The sequence below is a fragment of the Chlorocebus sabaeus genome, chromosome 17 (assembly GCF_047675955.1).
Source record: "Chlorocebus sabaeus isolate Y175 chromosome 17, mChlSab1.0.hap1, whole genome shotgun sequence".
NCBI classification, from domain to species: domain Eukaryota; kingdom Metazoa; phylum Chordata; class Mammalia; order Primates; family Cercopithecidae; genus Chlorocebus; species Chlorocebus sabaeus.
The window spans coordinates 29,798,963-29,817,300 of record NC_132920.1 but is presented as its reverse complement, the minus strand read 5'-3'; the positions used below and the strand labels follow the sequence as shown (position 1 = coordinate 29,817,300).

The window sequence follows — 18,338 nt, the reverse complement described above, 5'->3', positions numbered from 1 at the left end:
GTACCTGCTTGTCCCCTAGGGTAATTTTACTTGAAGTTTACTTGTTTTCAGAGTACGGAGTCAGCACAAGGGAAGTGGACAGATCCTAAAACCTGGTAACTTCAAGATAAGGCAGCTTAATGAACCTCCTCGCTCTGCTGGCCGGAAGTGGGACTCTGGGTTCACTCCCCAGGAAGTGCTCAAGTCTAGAGGCCCCAGAGTCCCAGCTGCCCTTTCCGATTCTGAAGGACTGTTGCACACTTGTAACATCCACAGTTTACATCTCATTTTTCACAGCTTACATGGTAGCAACCCTTTCTATTGCAAAGAAGTGAGACCCACTCAAGTTAGTTCAAATAATAGGCAAGTTTATTATAAGGGCAGAAATAAGGAAAATGGGATTTACCACCATGAGCCAGTCCTCGTGAGAAGCTATGTCAGGGGTGAGTGAGTTGGTGGGGTCACCACTTGTTCGTGTAGGAAGAACTAGAGATTCCAAAAATGTTGATAACAATAACACACATAGAACTCATTTTGGCCAAACACCATAATAAATATTTGTATATATCAACTCATTTAATCCTCACGACAACCCTGGGAGGTAGGTGCTGTTATTCATATGCCCATCTTGTACATAACAGAACTGAGACATGTGGAGGCCGAGCAGCTGGTCTCAAATCAGCCGATAGTGAGTAGCAGAGCCAGCATTTGAATTCTTGTGGTTCGGCTCCTGAGTCTCTGCTCATGACCGTTGGTAGGTTGTATGCCCAGGATCTACTGGTAAGAAGTGGGCTCGAAGTCCAAAGAAACGTGAAGACTGGATCTTCCTGCGGCTCTCAGTAGCATGGGTTGTGGACACCTGTTCCAATACATCGTGGCTGCACATGCAGCTCTGATTCTCTCTGTGTCTGCTCTTCTTGCCAACTAATGACACATTCATCAAGGATCCCTTCTAAATCTCCAAGAGGACCTGATGGTTTCAGTTAATTACTATTGTCCCTCTTTGATAAGGTCTTCCTTGACAGGTGACCTCACAGACTTGTTTGGCCAATTATCTGCTGTTCAGACTCCTACCCCAGCCCGATCATCTGCGGTCACATCAGAAGGGACCAAGGGGGGCCTGGAAGGCATCTTCAGTATAACTGACTTCTCTCCTGTGGAGAGACCCTGGGGACTGTCAGTCTCCTCCCACTCCTGGTACAAGTTCTCTTGGTGACATTAACTCCATCTGGGATGCAGGAATTGCTAGCTGTCACCTTCAGGGGTGTTCTTTCCTTGGCTAATGTCTTGCTCTTAGATTTGGGATCTTATATTTCTCTGAGATCTGCAGCTTCGTGCCAAATAACTATACATTTTTTCTGAACATCTACACTAGGCTCTTTCTCCTTCCCTCTCTTTCCAACCCCCAACTCTCTGCCCCAGTACTTCTTGTGCAAACGATCCAGACTGGCTTTCCTTAAACACCACTTCTCCCTTCATTCCTGACTCAGAAACCTCACTATGTCTTGGTGTCATCCATTTAGTCTGTTGACTTCTGGTCTTCCCCATTCCTGAACACTCCAGCCTAACCAGGTCGGTTTCCTCACACTCCTACAAAGGTGCCGTGGCTTTTTCCTACCTCTATGCTTTCATTCATTTGGTTATCATGACCTAGAATGTTCTCACCTTCCTCTCCCACTTGTCCAATCCCCACCTCCCCCACAAAACCTACCCTGACTTTCCCAGCCTCTCTGTGTCTTTCCTCTGAATTCCCAGAGCACTTAGCCCCTGTGATACCTAATTCAGTGCAGTTACACACTCTCTTCTTATTCTGTATGTGTTTAGTCAAAGTTCCACAGCTAAATTATAAACTTCTGGATGGTGAAGTGGAATTTATTTGGATTTTTTCTATCATTCCATATTTCATTTCAAAAGGGGAAGTGGCTTTTTAAAAAAAAGATGAAATGAAAAAGGATGAGTTCATGTCCTTTGTAGGGACATCGATGAAGCTGGAAACCATCATTCTCAGCCAGCTATCGCAAGGACAGAAAACCAAACACCGCATGTTCTCACTCACTGATGGGAATTGAACAATGAGAACCCTTGGACACACACAGGGTGGGGAACATCACACACCGGGGCCTGTCGTGGGGTGGGGGGAGGGGGAGGGATAGCATTAGGAGAAATACCTAATGTAAATGACGAGTTAATGGGTGCAGCACACCAACATGACACATGTACACATATGTAACAAACCTGCATGTTGTGCACATGAACCCTAGAACCTAAAGTATAATAAAAAAACAAAAATAAAAAGAAAGCCAGAATACACCAAAAAAAAAAAAAAAGATGAAATGAACATACCTGAATGTTTACATTTTAGACACTTTAGCAGACACCCAGCATGTATTTAATTCTGACAGCAATCCCAGGTCACAGATACCATTACCCTTATTTTAGAGGGGGGAGTACAGAGGTTCAGAGAGGCTAAGTAATTTGCCCAAGGTTACAGAGGCGTTAGGTGTCAGGACCCAGACCTAAACTCAAGTCTGACTCTGTAGCTTTCACTCTTTGCACCAATACGTGGCTTGTTTTATTCTTGTGGCCATGTTTTATTCCTTATACCTCTCAGTATGGTATTGACTACTTTGGCAAGGGCTCAATAAATACTGAGCAAAAGGTAATTGATGACTCCTTTTAATCAGAGGATTGAGAAGAGCCTTTATGCTTTCTTATTAATTCATTTATACATACATTTAAAATGTTATTGGACACCAATTATGAGCCAGACTCTGTTCTAGACATGAGGACACAGACAGAGTATGATGCCTGCTCACCCAAAGAAGTGAGGCTTATACAAAAATGACTAATATACAATTGTATTCATTATCCATTACTCCATAAAAATTACCACAAATTTACTGCCTTAAAACAACACACGGCAAGGGGCAGGGGCTCACGCCTGTAATCCCAGCATTTTGGGAGGCCAAGGTGGGCGGATCACCTGAGGTCAGAAATTCAAGGCCAGCCTGGCCAACATGGTGAAACCCCGTCTCTACCCAAAACACAAAAGATTAGCTGGGTGTGGTGGCAGGCGCCTACAATCCCAACTGCTAGGGAGGCTGAGATAGAAGAATTGCTTGAACCTGGGAGACAGAGGTTGCAGTGAGCCAACATCGTGCCACTGCACTTCAGCCTGGGCCACAGAGCGAGACTCCATCTCAAAAAACAAAAAACAAAAAAACAGACACACACACACACACATTTTGTCTCACCATTTCTGTGGGTGAGAAATTCTGGCACATCTTCACTGGGTCCTCAGCTTAGGTACTCACAAGACTATAATCAAGGTGTTGGCTGGACTGGGTTCTCAACCGGCTCAGCTGGGGAAGAATCTGCTTCCAAGCTCACTCAGGTTGTTGGCAGAATTCAGGTTCTTGCAGCCATAAGACTGAGGGCCTCTGCTTGTTGGCTGGAGGCTGGAGACTGCTCTTGGCTCCTAGAAGGGGCTCTAAATGGGCAGGCCAGCAAGGAGGAGTTCTATACAATGCAACACAGTTGCCGGAGTGACACCCTATCACTTTTGCCTTATTCTATTGATTTGAAGTGAGTCACAGATCCCACTTACACTCAAGGGAAGGGGACCGAACAAGGGCATTAATTCTAAGAGGTGAGGATCACGAAGGGAGGCCGTCTTTGAGACTATCTTCCACAACAATCATAAATAAGTGCCAGGTGAGTGGTGCAGACAACAAGTATTGCAGGAGCTCAGTTGGGCTCCATATGTGAGGTGGCGTCACTGCTGATGAGCTCAGGCCATTCAGAGGCCTGGAGGATCCTATTTTAATGAGATTATGAGAGATGGGCACTACTGTCAGTTCACAGGCAAAATGGAGATTTCACAAATGGTCCTGGAGACCATGGGCCCCGACCTCCACAGTGGCAGCCCCAAGCATGAGCCTGTCCTAGAAGGGGGCTGACCATTGTCCAAGAGTCAGAGGGTCAGGCATCAGGTGATGATGGTGGGCATGAAGAAATGGGGACATGTTCAGGAGCTGGCAAGCCTGAAGATGCACTGGGTAGATCTAATGGGGGCCTGGACAGGTTGGAGAAAGGAGAGAGAGGAGGCTGAGGTGAGCGTGAAGTGAGGTGTCCCAGGGATGAACAGGTCAGAGCTTCTGAGGATGGCTGAAGAAGCAATTCATTGACTCTTTTCTCCAACTGGGGATAAATAATCTCTAATTTCTGTGGAGTGCTCCTAGAAACAAAGAAATCCTTCATAGATTAATAAGTATTCATGTATTTCATTGACTCTTCCATTGGCCATGTAGCATGCAGACACAAAAGCTAATGGAGCAGTGGGTCTCCTTGACCGTGACGAAGACCCTGTGCATGTCTGTGATGTGTGGGTTTATATGCACATGTGGGAAAGAAGAAGGGACAGCTCATACCTGTTCAGTAAGTCACCAGCATTCTAGAAGAGAGAAAAAGCGAGAATCATAATTGGTTCTCAGGTTCCTATCACCTCCAAATTCCTTTCCCAATTCACTCTTGGAGGCCACTCTGGGGTGCCACCTTGAGAACTGGGGGAACATAGCAACACCCCTCTTCTGTGTCCATTCTGCTGCAGCAGCACTCTGTAGCCTGGAACAAGCCACGTCTACCACAGCTCACCACATATCACACCGGCCCCTCCCTCTTACACCTCCCAGACAGCACTCTGTAGCCTGGAACAAGCCACGCCCACCACAGCTCACGCTTATCACACTGGCCCCTCCCTCTTACACCTCCCAGACAGCACTCTGTAGCCTGGAACAAGCCATGCCTACCACAGCTCACCACACATCACACTGGCTCCTCCCTCTCACACCTCCCAGAAGGGTGATGCAGATGGGCTGCCTACTATGGGGAGAAACCCAGCCCTTGGGGGAAGCCTCAGGGTATGCACCTTCAGTGTGTTGGTGTCTAATTCCTTGGCCGTCCTCTCCAGATCAATGACCAGGCTGCTGAGCTGTGTTACTGCCCTGGAGATGTCAAGGATTCTGGCCACTTCTGCTGGCATGGCCTCCAGCTGGCCCAGCCACTGCTGAGGGAGGGCATCCAGCTGTTCCCTGGTTTGGTGCTGGCTCTCCAGCCCAGCCTCCAGCCTGTGGTTCCCATGGTCTACCTGAAACTACAGGAAAGGGGCTCCCTAAGACTCAGTGTCAGGTGGCTCCCTCCTGGCCATTCACAGCCTCTGAATGTCTGAGCAGGAAAGGGGATTCCTCAATCCTCTTCCCCTCATGATGTTGCCTCTGTGTGTCACAGGTATTGCAGAAGCAGCTGTGATTCTCATAAAAGCAGGGACACCTCCCCTTTCCACCTCACTCTCTGAATATCTACAGATGCCACGTGACCAAGAGGAATAGAAAGGTAGATTGTCAGAGACAGAAACGGAGGCCTATTGCTTGTGTAGTAATTTTCAATTGACGAGACACTGGTCTCCTTTGATCCTTACTGTGAGCCAGGCAGAGTAGGATTGGTTCTCATTTAGCATATAAGTCGCATAAAGATCAGAGGGCTTAACTTGTGTAGGTCACTCAGCCAGCAAACTTTGACACCAAGGCCAAAATCCAGGTTTTCAGCCTCCACGACTATCTGCCCACACCAGGCTTTTCCAGGGACAGACAGATGTCCAGAACAGTTAAGTAAGGGCCCCTGAGAACACTCCAGGGAGTTCTTCCCGGGAACCTGAAAGACCCACCTGCAGAGCCTGCAGTTTCTTCTCCTCCTGAGCCGTGAGTCGCTGAAGTTCCACAATGTCCTTTCTGAGCTTCCTGCTCCGGCGGTTGAGTCGTTCCTAAAGACACAGACACACCCGCTTGTCAGACTGGGAGTGAGGGGGGCACCGGGAGGAGTCAGTGGAACACAGTAGGGGTCCTGATCTCAGGATGAAAGTAATGTAAAATTCTGCCTACAAAGAAATGTTTTTAGAGCGTCATGGTTGGAGTAGGGAACTTGAGAGGTTATTTATTGGATAATGATGGGGGAAAATAGTAATGGGTAATTTTTTTACAGTCTTAGAACTACAGAAAAATAACAGATAGCAACAGAACAATTCCTACTTGACTTCAGGGTGCTTTCTCTCAACGTATAAAAGTTATATGACGGTCTTCTAGCACTCTACTATTTTACATTAACAAATGAAGCCAGTCTGGAGAGAATTGCCTTAAAGAGGAGATAGCAAGCCTCTGCTACCACTGCTCCCTGGTCCTCACTAGGATGAGTGACAAGATAGAGCCCCTTACTAGGTGCAAACCCATAGCCCAGGCAGGCAGTGCCTTCTCTCTCAATCTTAAATCAGTATCTGGATGGGTCACTGTGTCCTTGAAGCTATGGAGATAATGAATGATTTGAGTTTCTAAAAAAGTTTTGCTTTCAGGTTTTTGATGACCTAAAAGAGAAGCAAAAATAACAACAAATGCTTTAAATGGCTGCCCATGGTTCAGGGGGGCGGTTGGAGGGTGGATGATAAAATGGAAAACAAAACGAGAAGAGATTTGTGAACGAAAGATCAGGATGCGCTATTAGCTGAAAAGTGTGTGTTTCACTAAATATTTCCCACTTCAGATTTTTTTTAAAAAATCTTTTTTGAGGAGATTTTGGAGATGTGCAGGTAGAAGTCAAGGGATGGTGAAGACAACTGAAACTTCTTTCGGGCCTGAGACTTTGCTGGTGAAATCAAGGTCAAAGGACTGTGTGTGTGAGGGGTCAGCAAGGGCATTTGGCAAACAGAAAGCTGCAGTAAGCAGAGAAGACAGTGATGTCACCACGAAGATACTAAAAATGTGTCATGTCACTGGGTGTTACCCGAAGGCATTTCCCAGCAGAGAGGAAATAAAAAAGTCATAGGAGTGGGAGGTAATAAATGGGCACCATGGATGTCGCTCATGAGTCTCGCTGAAGAAGGTGACAGGCTGGGTTGGTGTGGAATTGTTTGTGTGAGCACAAGAGTTCAGGTCCTGAAGAGCACGAATAGCCTCCACCCCTTGCATCTACTCACTTTCTGCCCTCACAGTCAAGTTGTTTGGTGTTGCTATCTTCACCTCCTCACTGTCGTCATTCCTCAGCCAGCCGCCTTGTTTCTCATCACTCCTTTGAAGCATCTCTCTCCAGGGTCACCTGCGATTTCCAGCCATGAAATCCGCAGGTGCCTTTCTGCACCTCCTCTCCACCCCATCCTTCCTAGATCTGTGCCTTTTGCCACTGCTTCTTTGCGTCTTCATTTTTCCTGTGAAAAGGAGCCTTGAAGTTGGCTCTTCAACCCTTTTCTATCTCAAACTACGTCCTTAGCTTTCCTTTCTGAAGGCTTCAGATCTTACAATTCCAAAACCAAATATTTCTTCCTAGCAGTCCATCTCATGCTTTCAAGTGAGAGCTAAGTACTGCCTACTGCCCTGTTGGCAGCTCAGAATCAATACGGTAGATTCAAACATGCTGCCCAGTTCCCCACCCTCTTCTGCAGTCCACTCCTCTTGACCTTAGTGTTTCTGACACTGGGACTGCCATTCTGCCTGCCATTCAGCTTGAAATCTGTCATATTTCACCTTTGTTGATGTTATTCTTCTTTCAAAATGGCTTCTCAGCAACAAAGATAAGCCCAAACTCCTTCACCCAGCATCCAAGGTGCCCCAGGACCCAGCCCCAGTTGATATTGTCCGGGATTCTCTCTCTGCTTGCTCTCAACTCTCTTCACCAGCCCACAACATTGCTTTCTGCTTCCTGAACACACCCGTGCAGCCACACCTCCTCATGGCCTATCTTTTACTTCCCTTTGTCAGGAACGCTTTATTTTTCTGCCTGCCAAAGTCAGGCCTATCAAGGTCCAGTTCAAAAAGCCACAGTCCTATCATCTGGCAGTTTAAAATTTAATAAACCCGACTACAGACACTGTGTAAATGGCAAAGACAACAGCAATAAAGATAAAGGCATAGAACAACTGAAGATAATACAGACATATTGTTTATAATATTCGAAATGAGTAAGGTAAAGTCCTCTGTTTCTAAAAAATACTGTTTCACCAATTTTTGCATTAAAATATTTAATGGGTGCATATCATATAAATAAGACACTCATTAGAATTGAAATGTCAAATTCTGTACACTTTCACCTACCAAAATATTCCTTAGAGGAAAAAAGACAAGTTGAAATCTAGAAAATAGTCGAAGACATGTTTTGTCTAAACGAGTATTTTAAAATTCTGTCAGACTTTCAGATTAAATAATATTAAATTTTTAAAATCTGACAAAAAAGGGCATTAAATTTGTTCTAAAACAACTTGCTAACACAATGTTGGTACAAAAGAAAAGTGGTTAACAGACAAGAAGTACCTATCCCTGATACTTAAAAAAAAAAAAAAAAGAAAGAAAAAAAGAAAAATTAACAGCTTTCAAAATGCATGCTCCTTACAGAACTGTGTCCAAAAATGTGGATTAAAAACAACATCACTCACATGATTATGACCTAGAAAATGTCAGAAAATTTTTAAAAAATATATGAGTAAACACATGAGCTCAGCAAAGAACCTCATTTGAATCTACAAGTAAAGATTGTCAAAAAAAATAACGTTATAAAATACATAGCTATCCTCAATAAGAGTCAGGGCACATGAGGTTTAAGTAAAGACAATTTAATATCTGATTCAGATACATAGTGGAAAACTGTTAGTGATATATCTGGGTACTAGTTGAGAAGACTAACTAAACCCCCAAAAGTCATGATTCTTAAAGTAATCAACAAATTTAATGCAATAATCATTAAAATCTTATGGAATGCTCTATAAAATTTAGAAACATTGTAAAAAAGCACTCATCTTAAATGACAGCAAAAATATCAGATAATAAAAATTATTAAATGGCAAAAATGCTGTTAGATTTAAAAGTAAACCATAAAGTAACATATATCAAAACCATAATAATAACAGGAAGAATAATCAATGTACTAGAGTAAAAAAAGCAGCCCATCAGAAGAACACAATTGATGTCAAGTGAGAAACAACACATAAATGTGGAAAAGATTCACTATCATATCAATATTTTGGGAACAACTAGATACCAGAATAAAGAAAAATTAACCTAGAGTCATCCTTCATACAACATACTACATGAAATTCCAAGTAAGCCAGGAATTAATAAATCTTTAAAAATAAAACAGAGCAGCACACTCTTATCAAACAAATTTCTGTGTATTTAAGACATGGAGATTATATTATGAAAAAGAATAGAGCCAATTTAAATATAAATTTCTAAAATTTTGCCCAAAAATATAAGCAATCCTCCCACCTCAGCCTTCCAAGTAGCTGGGACTACAGGCGTGAGCCACTGCACCCAGCCCCAAATTGTCACATTCTTTTTTTTTTTTTTTTTTTTGAGACGGAGTCTCGCTCTGTCACCCGGGCTGGAGTGCAGTGGCCGGATCTCAGCTCACTGCAAGCTCCGCCTCCCAGGTTTACACCATTCTCCCGCCTCAGCCTCCCGAGTAGCTGGGACTACAGGCGCCCGCCACCTCGCCCGGCTAGTTTTTTGTATTTTTAGTAGAGATGGGGTTTCACCGTGTTAGCCAGGATGGTCTCGATCTCCTGACCACATTCTTTTTTTTAAATCCTATTAATTTCACTTTGTTGTTGTTGTTCTAGAGATAGTGTCTCACTGTGTTGCCTAAGCGTGCTGGTCTTGAACTCCTGGGCTCAAGCGATCCTCCCACTTTGGCTTCCCAAAGTGCTGGGATTACAGGTGTGAGCCACCGTGTGTACTTTCCTTGGATTTAAATATTGTCTTTGTCCTGATGGATCTTTGTTCTAGGTTCTAGGAATATGACTCTGGAGATCTAAATCTGTGATCCAGCTGCCTATGTAAGATCCTATTTTGATGTATCTCAACTTGGACTCAACTTGTCTTGAATGAAACTCTTGGTGTTGCATTCAAACCTGTTCTACCAAGTTCTTATCTTTCACATCATCCATTCAGTTTCTCAAGCCAGAAACTCATGAAGTCATCTTTGACCTTCCTCTTTCCTTTAACCCATATATATATATGTGTGTGTGTGTGTGTGTGTGCGTGTGTGTGTGTATGCTATCCTTCCCTTACCCCCCATGCCCTGACAGCCTGACAGGCCCTGGTGTGTGATGTTCCCCTCCCTGTGTCCATGTGTTCTCATTGTTCAGCTCCCACATATGAGTGAGAACATGTGGGGTTTGGTTTTCTGTTCTTGTGTTAGTTTGCTGAGAATGATGGTTTCCAGCTTCATCCATGTCCCTGCAAAGGACATGAACTCATCTGTTTTTATGGCTGCATAGTATTCCATGGTGTATATGTGCCATATTTTCATTATCCAGTCTATCACTGATGGGCATTTGGGTTGGTTCCAAGTCTTTGCTATTGTGAACTGTGCCACAATAAACATACGTGTGCATGTGTTTTTATAGTAGAATATTTTATAATCCTTTGGGTATATACCCAGTAATGGGATTGCTAGGTCAAATGGTATTTCTGGTTCTAGGTCCTTGAAGAATCGCCACACTGTATTCCACAATGGTTGAACTAATTTACACTCCCACCAACAGTGTAAAAGCATTCCTATTTCTCCACTTCATCTCCAGAATTTGTTTCCTGACTTTTTAATGATCGCCATTCTAACTGGCATGAAATTGTATCTCATTGTGGTTTTGATGTACATTTCTGTAATGACCAGTGGTGATGAGCTTTTTTCATATGTTTGTTGGCCACATAAATGTCTTCTTTTGAGAAGTATCTGTTCATATCCTTCACCCACTTTTTGATGGGGTTGTTTTTTTCTAACAAAGAACCACTTCTAATCTATCAGTAAGTCCTGTTGATTCAAACTTTAATGATAAATTCTTCACATATAACAAGACTTATCAGGTGTGGGCATCTGCATGCACTCCCTACCCCCCGTCTTTGCACAGGTTGATTTCTCTTCTGCCAGCCCTCAGCTTCAAGGTCACTTCCTCCATGAGGCCCTCACTGACCAAATGGACATGGGCCACCAATTACTGTTCATCCCAGACCCTTGTTTATTTTCTTCCTAACTAATGAAAAGTTACAGTTCTTTTGGGAGGCTGAGGCAGATGGATGACAAGGTCAGTAGTTCAAGACCACCCCGGCCAAGATGGGGAAAGCCCATTTCTACAAATACAAAAATTAGTTGGGCATGGTGGCGGGCGCTTGTAATCCCAGCTACTCAGGAGGCTGAGGCAGAGAATTGCTTGAACCCAGAAGGTGGAGGTTGCAGTGAGCCAAGATCACGCCACTGCACTCCAACCTGGGTGACAGAGTGAGACTCTGTCTCAAAACAAAACAAAACAAAACAAAACAAAAGTTTACAGTTCTTTGATTACTTGTTTGTGTCTCCCTTACTAAACTGCAAACTCCTGGCAGAAGGAATGGCATCTGTCTTCATTGATTTCTAACACATATTGCAGTTTCTCACACACAGCAGGAACTTATTAAGTTTTTACTTAATGAACAAGTGTCATTGTTATTTATTTGTTTTAGGTTTCTTGTCATTATTTAAAGACAGATTTGAAGCAAAAATTATGAATCATCTTTGTACTTCCTACAATGCCTAGCATGACATCTAACACAAAGTACAGAACTGAATAAATCACTTATTGAGGAAATAAATTTCTCCATCTTATGCTGCTTCATCGGCAGGTGAGAAATCCCTCCCCACTCTCCTGTGGACACTGCACCTAGAGGGAATGATATTACAACCAAGTAGAACTTTGCCTCTGGCTTTCTGAATTATTTCTCTACCTTTCCATAGTTACTTTAAATCTGGACTCCCCACTTTCTCGTTCTGCATCATAATATGTTCTCCGAAAGTCAAGTATCTCAAAGCTGCCTCAGGTTTGGAAATTCAGCCTTCACTATTGGATAGAAGGATGCCATGTGAAAATATTGTCAGTTGTCCAGTCAAATACTAACTGGATTGGGGTCAGGGAAAAGGTTGATAAAAATAATTCTAAAGCTAATTGACAAAATAAAGATATACAAACATCTGCACAAATTCTGAAAAATAAGAGTATTGTGAGGATTCTATCAAAATACCTGACATTGAAATATATGGTAAAGATAAAATCTCTAAAATACCTTGGCTTATAGGCAAGCATAGACAGAATAGAACAGAACAGAGAATCAAGGAAATATGCAAGAAAATATGCATATGTGGTATATTACGACATTGGCATTCAAATCAATGGGGAAACTATATGAATCATTCAATAAATGGTGATCGGACAAATTGATTATAACTTGGAAAAACTAAAGTTAGATTTCTACCTTACGCTTTCACCAAAATATATCTTGGATATTCTAGGTCCTCCTATATATCTGTTGAAGGATATTCATTAGAACATTCTGTGTAATCCTAAAACAAAACAATAGCTTGAAAATAATCCAATGTCTACCAATTTATGGTACATTCATAGAATTCAATATCACACAGTTGTTGAAAATAATTCAGAAGATCTATATATGCTGATGAGAAAATGTTCAAGTCATACTTTTAGATAATAAAAATGGGTTACAGAAAAAAAATACAGAGAGAATCCTTTGAAAGAGAGAGAGCGCGCGCATGTGTGTGTAAGAGTGCATTCACAAACACATTTTTTGGAAGGATGTACAAAAATCGAACAATATACCTCTGAGGACTATGAACGGAGGGAGAAAGGAAGACAAGTTTTTAGTCTTGACTTTATACCTTTCAGTGCTTTCTGAATGTATTACCTACATCAGGTAACTTTTATGATAGAAAATTTAACAGAATAAGATAAAATAATTGCCATAGCAAAGAAAGGAAAAGGGAAGAAAGACAAATGCAGAAGGAAGAGAAAGAGAGAAAAAAATTATGTACTAACTTTCAGGTTTTAATATATTTGCAGGATAATTACTAGTTTATATAAAACCTGATTACGTTTCTAGCCAAGTTTCTAGTACTATCAACCAGGAATTCACACAGTCTTAGTCCTGAAAGGGTTTTGCATTAGTTAGTGCAATTACTCCATTCTACAGATGAGCAGACGGGGACTCTGACATCACAGTGACAGTATCCTCTTTTAGACAGACTCACGTTAACGCACTGAAACAGCAGCCTCAAAATATACACAGAAGCAAAGACAAGGGTCCAAAACAGGATGAAGCAGAAGAAACAAAGAGAGGTGTCCATTGTTGAGCTACTCTGAGGTGCCAGGCATGATGAACATGTAGGATGCAGTACGTCAGGGAGGTGGGAGCAGGGCCTGGCTGCAGTGACCCAGGCTTACCTTGTAGTGGCTGAGGGCATTTTCTATGGTCAGTTCATGATGAGACACGTGTTCAGGGGACACCAGGCATTCCACACATAGAAGAAGTCTGCTCTCCTCACAGAATCTGCACACCCTCTTCTGGTGGTTGGGGCAGATATAGCCTGTCCCCAGCACCTCCTCAGAACAGGGCTTCCGGCAGAGGGGGCAGCAGAAGACCCCGGAGGCTGAGGCCTTCTCCACGTGCTGTGTCAGGCACACTCGACAGAAGAGATGTCCGCAGTTGGTGCTCACGGCCTCCTTCAGGCTCTCCTGGCAGATGGGGCAGACACCCTCCTCCTGGTTGTCCTTATGCAAAGGTATCATGGCCTTATTCCTACCCTGTCAGCCTCTTGTCTACAGGGCCTCCTTCTTCACTGGTCTTCGGAAGGCCTGTCGCCCTCAACAGTCCCAGATAAGAAGGCCCAGCCGGAAGGAGGCAGCCCTGTAGCAGCCTGGAGGACAGGACACAGCCTCCAAGTTCAGGCAATTGCCCGCTCTCCATCAAGGGTGCCGTGACATAGACCACACAAACCACAATTCTGCACGAGTTTCAGAAATAGCTCATCAGCTTTGACATGGACCCTGCGGTTTCCTTGTATTTATTAAACTTGAAATTATTTTTCATACACCTAGAGGAAGCAAGTGATTCAATAACCAATTCTGTTTTCCTCTTGAGAGCTTTCAATGAATATTTTTACGGGCCCAAATTAAAAGGGCAAGGTGTCACTATCATAGCCAAAAGCCAGACCACGATAAATTTACAATGTGAGTCTCCGCTGATTTGCCATCAGTAGAGAGAGTTTGGCGGGAGTTTGGACTGTTTTCTCCTACACTGTCACACCAGGTGGCTCACTGCTGCCCATTATTAACACCAATCATTACAGCAGCATCTCCATCAGCTGGTCATTCTCCCAACCAGCATCCCTCCCAGGGTCATACAGATTCCACACTGAAAGAATGAGAAAGAAAACAGGACACAGAACAGACCAGAAACTTATATGTTTGAAGCCACTTTGTTCCTTCCTGTCAAATCACCACCAAAGATGACCCAAAGAAGGAAGTCCCCCACCACTTGCCACTTCCCTTAGATACTGGGGATTCACTCTCATTCCCTCATGCTGCACCTCTTGCCTAGACCCACTCCTGAAAATCTTTCTTAGTATCCTACCTCAATTTCTCCTGCTACAATTTCAGATCATTTTCTCTGGCTGCAGACCTGGAGAGATGGCCAGCAGGTGAGTGGTTCTTAAATCGTGCCAGTCATACGTGTTCACATGTCAGTAGATCTCAGGGCGGGGGGTGGAAAGACACGCTTTCCTAGAAACACTGAATTACCAGGAAAATTACCTAGGGTAGCTGGAAGGTGAGACGGACTTTGGTGCAGGGCGTGGCTTGTTTGCTTACAGGGAGGAGGAAGGTCTTGGGCCTTTGACGTCGATGTGACAGGAACTGAGACTCAACTAAGAATGGACATCCTAGAACCCCAGCTTATGAAACCCCAGGATCCAGGTGTCACAGAACAATGGCACTCACTCAAGATGCTGGAACATTAACTGCCCACCCCATTGTCTAAGTTCCCTCCAGTCAGGCTAGTCTTGGCATTGAGTTTGAGGGAGTCCCCAAGGGGTGCCACTAACAAGGGCTGTCACTTGAAACTTTTAAGGGTTCAAGATGCTTGTGGAAAACCTCATTTCAGAGCCTCCTCCCTCAATCCCACTTTGCCACTGTTTGCTGTGGGTTGTGTGATTTTATATATATATATATGTGTGTGTGTGTGTGTGTGTGTGTGTGTATGTGTGTGTGTATATATATATAAAATTAGTCTTGGCACAGAGCTCCTAAAACCATTGAACAGGTGATCCTTAACTTATGATGGGGTTACGTCCCAATGAATTCACTGAAGTCAGAAATATTGCAAGGTGAAAGTGTATTCAATACCCCAGTAAACCCATTGTAAAGTCAAATATTTTAAGTTGAATCATCCTAATTCCATATGCACCTCAACTTACCACACAGTTATGTTCCAATGAATGTATCTTTTATTATTCATAATAAGTCCTTTTCAACCATACCAGAGTTTATGCTAATGAGGACTCTTGGAGGAAGAATGGGGGCTGGTTGGCAGAAGAACCGTGTGATTAGAGGGTGGGAACTTTCTTTCTTTTTTTTTTTGAGGCAGAGTTTCACTCTTGTTGTCCAAGCTAGAGTGCAATGGCACTATCTCAGCTCACCGAAACCTCTGCCTTCCAGGTTCAAGCAATTCTCCTGCCTCAGCCTCCTGAGTAGCTGGGATTACAGGTGCACACCACTATGCCCAACTAATATTTTATATTTTTAGTAGAGACGGAGTTTCACCATGTTGGCCAGGCTGGTCTCGAACTCCTGACCTCAGGTGATCTGCCTGCCTTGCCCTCCCAAAATGCTGGGATTACAGGCGTGAGCCACCACACCTGGCCGGTTGAACTTTCAGTCTCATCTCTGACCTGTGGGGAGGGGAGCCCAGGGGCTGAGTTAATCACCAACAGCCAGTGATTTGATCAATCATACCTACATAATAGAACCTCTGTAAGACCCTAAACAAAGAGGTTTGGAGAGATTCCAGGTTGGTGAGCGCATCCACACACTGGGAAGGTGGCACATCCCACACTCCACCCAGGACAGAAGCTCCTGTGCTCAGGATCCTCCCAGACTTTGCCCTTCATCTGGCTGTGAAATCACCATGATCCTGGTGATTTCAAAGACTATGTACATGATCATTTAACACCAAGGCCTTTCAGTTCGTTGTCCTACTCACAACCAGTGACCTTTGTTTTTGCCACCCACCCTAGTGCCACTCTCTTGACCTTGTCAGGATTCAGATTTCATCACCTGAAATGACAAATCTAGGCATTGTACTCACTTATAGTTCTCTTCCTAAGCCATTTCCGGCAACATCTGTTTTTTAACCTTCAATCCTTGACCCCTCCACAATCTACGTTCCTGTCATATCTCATGAAATAATACAAGAAACAAAAATATGGACAGATTAAGTAACCTGCCCAAGGCCACAGTGGTGTAAACACAGAGCTAGGATTCAGATCTGGGTTTCTCTCATCCCAGCCCATGGGCTTCATTACCATAAAATGTCATCTCTCTATATCTACCTTTTCTTGTTCTTAGAAAGAATTCAGTAAAAGTTTGATAAATGGATAGATTAGTGGACAGATGGACAGATAGATAATTAGATGTATGAATAGACAGATGAAGAAATAGCTCTTTGTACCAACTTACAGTATTGATCATATAGTAACTTCTACTAGTTACTTAGGTACTTTTCTTGATTTTCCTACTGGCTTATTGAGCAACTTGAACGCAGAAATCCGCTGTGTTTAACTAGCAGTAGTAGCTTGAGAATGTTTCAAATGTAGAAACCATAAAAGGAAAGAAAGATAAATTCAGCCACATTAAAAAAGACTTGCACGGGGGAAAAAAACCTTAAGTGCAATGTCAAGAGACAAATGACCAAATACAAATGAAAGAAGAAAAATATTTATAACTACCATCAAAATCAGAGGGCTAATTACCTTTTACATAGAGCTCTTACAAATAAGAATTTATCAACCACCAATAAGAAAATTGGGCAGAGGTATCTCAGCAGACATTTCATAGAAAAAAAATTACCAAATGTCTCTAAAGTATATTAAAAGATACTCAGTCTCACTCTCATGGAGAAAATACAAATTAAAATAACACTGGCATACTATTTTTCCCTATCAGATTGACAGAAATCCAAACGTTTGGTAACACAGTGTTGGTAAGTGTGTGAGGAAATAGGCACTCCCATATACTGCTGATGGGAAGGCCAATTAGTACTCCTCCTTTAGAGGAGTAGGGATTTGAGAATTTCCTCCAAGATTACAAGTGTACATTCTCTTTGAGCCAGCAATTCTGATGTTAGAAATTTTACATATATACTCATGCATATGTGAAATGATATATGCATATACACATTGCATCAATGTTTTAGAAACATTTGCTTCAAATTTTAGAAACAAACCAAATGTTCATCAATGGAAGTTAAGTTAAATAAACTGGCTACATTCACACAATAGAACACTGTGCAGCCATTAGTAGCGGGTGGGGTGCGGAAGGGAACTTTTGCTGTTGGAATAATCTCCAACATAAATTGATACATTAAAAAAAAAAAGCTTGGCCAGACATGGTGGCTCACGCCTGTAATCCCAATACTTTGGGAGGCCGAGGCGGGTGGATCATGAGGTCAGGAGATTGAGACCATCCTGGCTAACACGGTGAAACCCCGTCTGCACGAAAAATACAGAAATTAGCTGGGTGTGGTGGCCGGCGCCTGTAGTCCCAGCTACTCAGGAGGCTAAAGCAGGAGAATGGCGTGAACCCGGGAGGCGGAGCTTGCAGTGAGCAGAGATCATGCCACTGAACTCCAGCCTGGGCAACAGAGCCAGACTCTGTCTAAAAAAAAAAAAAAAGCTTGATGGTGCCCATCTCATGTCAGCCAGGAACAAAGCAACCCCTTGTTTATCCCAGCTTGGCTTCTGGTCTATGCCCATGCCTGGTTTATGCTTTGGACACATAGATTACTGATTTTAAAAAACAAAATTAAATTTAAAATAAGGTACAGAACAGTGTGTACAATATGCCGTTATTTGCACAGATTGGGGAAGAATAAATACATTCTTATTTGCTTTTTATGCAAAGAACATCTCTGGAAGAATACATCAATAAACTAGTAAAGGTTGTTTCTGGAGAGAGAAACTAGATGTCTGGAAACCCGGGGCAAGAGGGAGACTTTTCCCTGTGTTTTAAAAATTTTGAGCCAGTAAGTGTGCCATCTATCGAAACAATTACCTACATTTAAAAATGTTTAAGAAGAGGATGGTGAGAATGAAAGGAATTCTGGACTAGACAAAGAATCTGGATTATGGTCCTAATTGTGGAGATTTGTAGCTTCATGTTCAGGGACAGCCACAACTTCCGCCTCCTTTACAGGAAAGTGGACGAAATGTCATAGCCGGAAATGGAT

At 43.1% G+C, this 18,338-nt stretch overlaps 1 protein-coding gene and 1 pseudogene across 2 annotated transcripts; one reads left to right on the top strand and one right to left on the bottom strand.

Moving 5' to 3' along the window:
• Positions 1-2,917: 2,917 nt before the first annotated feature.
• TRIM40 (tripartite motif containing 40) lies at positions 2,918-14,518 on the bottom strand. 2 transcript variants are annotated; one of them, XM_038005632.2, is made up of 6 exons: positions 14,469-14,518; positions 13,280-13,929; positions 5,702-5,797; positions 4,907-5,131; positions 4,410-4,432; positions 2,918-4,216 (listed from the first exon to the last, which is right to left on the bottom strand). In XM_038005632.2, the coding sequence occupies exons 2-6, from the start codon at positions 13,622-13,624 to the stop codon at positions 3,961-3,963; spliced, it is 945 nt and encodes a 314-aa protein (XP_037861560.1). In that variant the 5' UTR covers positions 13,625-13,929; positions 14,469-14,518; the 3' UTR covers positions 2,918-3,960. The 2 variants fall into 2 exon arrangements, with proteins under 2 accessions (XP_037861560.1, XP_037861561.1); XM_038005633.2 differs by lacking the exon at positions 14,469-14,518 and having other exon boundaries at positions 4,907-5,044; positions 13,280-14,119.
• A 3,216-nt stretch (positions 14,519-17,734) lies between these two features.
• LOC119626877 (small nucleolar RNA SNORA48) lies at positions 17,735-17,891 on the top strand (annotated as a pseudogene).
• Positions 17,892-18,338: the final 447 nt, after the last annotated feature.